The 6,000-nt window shown below is 43.5% G+C and overlaps 1 protein-coding gene across 1 annotated transcript; it reads left to right on the forward strand.

The window, feature by feature from the left end:
* Positions 1–4,048: 4,048 nt before the first annotated feature.
* LOC308528867 (sodium-coupled neutral amino acid transporter 3-like) lies at positions 4,049–5,547 on the forward strand (the record flags this gene model as incomplete). The annotated part of the gene is given in 2 exon segments (XM_081104726.1): positions 4,049–4,595; positions 4,598–5,547. Coding segments are annotated over 2 exon segments (1,497 nt in total).
* Between the last annotated feature and the right edge of the window lie 453 nt (positions 5,548–6,000).

The raw sequence follows: 6,000 nt of genomic DNA on the forward strand, positions 1-6,000 counted from the left end.
AGCACTCATTGTTTGTTGATGATAGCCATTTTGACAGGTGTGAGGTGGCACCTTATTGTCTTTTTGATTTGCATCTCTTGGATGGTTAGTGACTTTGAGCATATTTTCATGTGTCTCTTGGCCTTCTGTATGTCCTCTTTCAAAAAGTGTCTATTTAGGTTCTTTGTCCATTTCTAATTGGATTGTTTATCTTCCTTTTGTTAAGTTGTATGAGTTCCCTGTAAATTTTGGAGATTAAACCCTTATCGGGTTAACATTTACCACTGTTAAACCCTTAACATTGGTAAATATGTTCTCCCATGCAGTGGGCTTTCTTGCTGTTTTGTTGATGGTTTCTTTTGCTGTGCAGAAGCTTTTTATATTGATGAAGTCCCATTTGCTTATTTTCTCCTAAGTTTCCATTGCCCTAGGAGCTGTATCAGTAAAGATATTGCTACAACACATGTCTGCTATTTTGCTGCCTATGGATTCTTCTAGGATTTTTATGATTTCTGGTCTTGCATTTAAGTTCCTTATTCATTTTGAGTTTATTCTATTGTATGGTGTAATTTGGTGGTCTAATTTCATTTTTTTGCACGTATCTGTCCAGTTTTCCCAACACCATTTGTTGAAGAGACTGTCTTGACTCCATTGTATACTCTTGCCTCCTTTGTCAAATATTAATTGAGCATAATGGCTTGGGTAGATTTCTGGGTTCTCTGTTCTGTTGCATTGGTCTATATGTCTGTTCTTGTGCTAGTACCAGGCAATTTTGAGAACAGTGGCTTTGTCCTATAACTTGATATCTGGTATTGTGATCCCTCCAACTTTGTTCTTCTTTCTCAGGATTGCTGTGGCTATTCGGGATCTTTTTTTATTCTATATGAAGTTTTGGAGAGTTTGTTCTAGGTTCTGTGAAATATGCCATTGGCATTTTAATGGGGATTTCATTGAATCTATAGATTGTTTTGGGTAGTATGGACATTTTAATGATGTTGATTCTACCAATCCACGAACATGGTATATTCTTCCAGTTGTTTATGTCTTCCTCTATCTCTTTTTTCAACATCCTGTAGTTTTCCTAGTACAGATCTTTTACTTCCTTAGTTAAGTTTATTCCTAGGTATCTTAATATTTTTGTTGCAATGGTAAATGGGATTGTTTTTTTAGTTTCTCTTTCTGTGAGTTCATTATTGGTGTGTAAAAAAGCCATAGATTTCTGGGTGTTAATTTTGTATCCTGCTACATTGACGAATTCATTGATTAAGTCTAGTAGTTTTTTGATGGAGTCTTTAGGGTTCTCTATGTACAATATTATGTCATCTGGGAATGATGACAGTTTTACTTTTCCTTTTCTAATTTGGATGCCTTTTATCTCTTCTTCTTGTGTGATTACGATGGCTAGCAATTCCAGTACTATGTCAAACAGGAGTGGTGAGAGTGAGCATCCCTGTCTTGTTCCTGTTCTTAGGGGAAATGATTTTAGTTTTGCCCATTGAGTATGACATTGTCATATAAGGCTTTTATTATGTTACGGTATGATTCTTCTGTTTCCACTTTGCTAAGAGTTTTTATCAGGAGAGGGTACTGGATTTTGTCAAATGCTTTTTCTGCATCAATTGATATGATTATGTGATTTTTTTTGTCTCTCAATTTGTTTATGTGATGTATCACGTTTAGTGATTTGCGAATATTGTACCACCCTTGCATTCCTGGAATAAATCCCACTTGGTCATGGTGTATGATCTTTCTAATGTAATGCTGGATCAAATTTGCTAGAATTTTGTTGAGGATTTTGGCGTTTATATTCATCAGGGATACTGGCCTGTAATTCTCTTTCTTTGTAGTGTCTTTATCTGGTTTTGGGATTAGGGTAATGGGGGCATCATAGAAAGAGCTTGGAAGTGTGCTTTCCTCTTAAATTTTTTGGAATAGCCTGAAAAGGATAGGTTTTAGTTATTCTTTGAATGTTTGGTAAAACTCTCCTGTGAAGCCATCCGGTCCAGGGCTATTTTTTGCTGGAAGTTTTTTTATTACTGTTTCATCAGTAGTTATCAGCCTATTCAGGTTTGTTTTTTTTAATTCTTCCTGATGGAGTTTTGGAAGCTTGTATTTTTCTAGGAATATGTCCATTTCATCCAGTTTGTTGGAGTAGACTTGTTTGTAGTATTTTTTTTAATAATCCTTTGTATGTCTGTAGAGTCAGTCATTATTACTTCATCTCTTTCATTTTTTGTTTTGTTTATTTGTGTCCTCTCTCTTTGCTTCTTGGTGAGGCTGGCTAGAGGTTCATAAATCTTGTTTATCCTTTCAAAGAACCAGCTCTTGGTTTTATTGATCTTTTGAATTTTTTTTTAATATATTTTATTGATTTTTCTACAGAGAGTAAGGGAGAGGGATAGAGAGTTAGAAACATCAATGAGAGAGAAACATCGATCAGCTGCCTCCTGAACACTCCCTACTGGATATGTGCCCACATCCAAGGTACATGCCTTTGATCGGAATTGAACCTGGGACTCTTAAGTCCGCAGGCCAACACTCTATCCACTGAGCCAAACCGGCCAGGGCTTGAATTGTTTTTTGGTCTCTGTGTCATTTATTCCCACTCTGAACTTTATTATTTCCTTCCTTTTGCTTACTCTGGGCTTTTTGTTGTTGTTGTTGCTCTCATTCTAATTCTTTAAGTTGTAGGGTTAGATAATTTGTTATCATTTTTTCTTGTTTTTTTGAGGTAGGCCTGTAGAGCTACAAACTTCCCTCTCAGGACTGCTTTCACTGTGTCACATAGATTTTGGATTGTTATTTTCATTGTCATTTGTTTTCAGGATGCTTTTTATTTATTCTTTGATTTCTTTGGTGACCCAAATCATTGTTTAATAGCATGCTATTTAGCCTCCAAGTGTTTGATTTTTTTCATTGTTTTTATTGTAGTTGATTTCTAATTTTATGCCATTGTGATCTGAGAAGATGTTTGATATGATTTTGGTCTTTTTGATTTTGAAGAGACTTTGCCTGTATCCTGATATGTGGTCTATCTTTGAAAATGTCCTGTGTGCACTTGAGAAGTAGCTTTGGGGGAAAATATTCTGAAGATGTCAATTACTTCTATCTGATCTAGTGAGGCATTTAGGATTGCTGTTTCTTTGCTTATTTTTTGTTTAGAGGTTTTACTAGTATACAGTGGTGTCAATGGGGCATTAAAGTCCTCTACTATGAATGTATTGCTATCTATCTCTTCCTTGATATCTTCCAAAATTCTTTTTATGTATTTGGGTGCTCCTGTATTGGGTGCATATATGTTTTCCAGAGTTATATCCTCTTGTTGAATTGCTCCCTTTGGTATTATGAAGGCCTTCTCTTTCTCTTCTTATGGCCTTCACTTTGAGGTCTATTTTGTCAGATATAAGTATTGCTATCCCAGATTTTTTTCTCATTTACATTTGCCTGAAATATTTTTCCATCCCTTTACTCAGTCTGTGTGAGTCCTTTGTTCTGAGGTGGGTCTTGTGTAGACAGAAAATATATGGATCATATTTTCTTATTCATTCAGCTACCCTATGTCTTTTGATTAGAGTATTTAATCCATTTATGTTTAAGGTTATTATTGTTAGTACTTGTTTGTCACCATTTTTATTCTTTATGCCTATGTCCCTTCTTCCCTTACTATTTCTTCTTTTTAGAGCAGTCCCTTTAGCATTTGTTGCATTACTGGTTTGGAAATATTATATTCCTTTAGCCCCTTTTTTGTTTGTGACGCTCCTGATTTCACCTTCAATTTTGAATGATCACCTTGCTGGGTATATTATTTTTGAATTCAGTCCCTTGCTTTGCATCACTTTGTATATTTCATTCCATTTCCTTCTAGCCTGATGTGTTTCTGTTGAGAAATCAGTTGATAGTCTAATGGGAGATCCCTTGTAGGTAACTTTCTGCCTCTCTCTGGCAGCCTTTAAGATTCTTACTTTGTGGCGGAGCAGAGAGGCGGCGGCCAAGAGCCGAGCACCGCGCGTCCCCACCACGAAGCCAGGCTGCTGAGTGTTGGCGTGAGAGCGAGGCTGTTCCCTGAGCCATGGAGGCGCCTCTGCAGACGGAGATGGTGGAGCCGGTGCCCAATGGCAAGCACTCAGAGGGGCTGCACTCCGCGGACATCCCCACCGCAGGCAGCGAGAGGGCCCACAGCCGGCGGAGCCACCTGGAGGGCAAGGGCTTCGTGCACAAAAGCCCGGGCAAGGAGCCGCACTTCACCGACTTTGAGGGGAAGACCTCATTCGGGATGTCAGTGTTCAACCTGAGCAACGCCATCATGGGCAGCGGCATCCTGGGGCTAGCCTTCGCCATGGTCAACACGGGCATCATCCTCTTCCTGTTCCTGCTGACGGCCGTGGCCCTGCTCTCCAGCTACTCCATCCACCTGCTGCTCAAGTCCTCGGGGGTCGTGGGGATCCGTGCCTATGAGCAGCTGGGCTACCACGCCTTCAGGACCCCCGGCAAGCTGGCAGCCGCCCTGGCCATCACGCTGCAGAACATCGGAGCCATGTCCAGCTACCTGTACATCATCAAGTCCGAGCTGCCCCTGGTCATACAGACCTTCCTGAACCTGGAGGAGAAAACTTCGGACTGTACATGGATGGGAACTACCTGGTGATCCTGGTCTCGGTCACCATCATTCTGCCCCTGGCACTGATGTGGCAGCTCAGCTACCTGGGTTACTCCAGCGGCTTCTCGCTCACCTGCATGGTTTTCTTCCTAGTTGCAGTCATCTACAAAAAGTTCCAGGTGCCATGCCCACTGCTCTCCAACTCTGCCAACATCACAAGCAACTCCAGCCTTGGGGAGGGGACACCGCCCCTGGGGGAGACTTTCAGCTCAGACTCCTGCACCCCAAACTACTTCACACTCAACATACAGACAGCATACACCATCCCCATCATGGCCTTCACCTTTGTCTGCCACCCCGAGGTGCTGCCCATCTACACGGAGCTCAAGGATCCCTCCAAGAGGAAGATGCAGCACATCTCCAACCTGTCCATCGCCGTCATGTACGTCATGTACTTCCTGGCCGCCCTCTTCGGCTACCTCACCTTCTATGACCACGTGGAGTCGGAGCTGCTGCACACCTACAGCCTGGGGGACCCATTCGATGTGCTGATCCTATGCGTGCGCGTGGCCGTGCTGACGGCGGTCACACTCACGGTGCCCATCGTGCTGTTCCCGGTGCGCTGTGCCATCCAGCAGATGCTGTTCCCGGACCAGGAGTTCAGCTGGCTGCGGCATGTTGTCATCGCCGTCGGCCTGCTCACCTGCATCAACCTGCTGGTCATCTTCGCCCCCAACATCCTGGGCATCTTCGGGATCATCGGTGCCATGTCGGCCCCATGCCTCATCTTCATCTTCCCTGCCATCTTCTACTTCTGCATCGTGCCCACCAAGAGGGAACCTGCCAAATCCACCCCCAAGATCCTGGCCCTTTGCTTCGCTGTGCTTGGCTTCTTGATGATGACCATGAGCTTGAGTTTCATCATCATTGACTGGGTGTCGGGGACCAGCCGGAGTGGAGGAAGCCACTAGGACAGCCCGTCCTGTTCTGCCGACTCATCCTGCGCCCCTGCCCAGACTTCTCAGCCCCTGCTCGCACCTGGCGCAAGGCAGGGCCAGGAGAAAGGCATGGCTAACGTTATGGCAGCGCATGGCCCTGCCCCACGTCCTCTCTGTGAAAGGCTTTTATTTTTAAAAAGAACCAGGACCAAGGCCCTTGGCCTGACCCTGCTGGGCCCTGGGGCTGCAGCACCTTCCTGAGCTGGGCACAGGGGGCTGCACCCCTGCTCCCCTCATGTTGCCTCAGATCCCCCCAAACCCTGCTCCTGCCTAAAAAAAAAAGATTCTTACTTTGTCATTGATGTTTGCCAATTTAATTATGATGTGTCTTGGTGTCGGTCTTTTTGGGTTTACCTTGTTTGGGACTCTGTGTGCTTCTTGGACTTATGTGGCTTTTTTCTTCCCAACGTCAGGGAAGTTTTCTGT

Source organism: Myotis nattereri, assembly GCF_964212035.1.
Source record: "Myotis nattereri genome assembly, chromosome: 13".
NCBI lineage: Eukaryota > Metazoa > Chordata > Mammalia > Chiroptera > Vespertilionidae > Myotis > Myotis nattereri.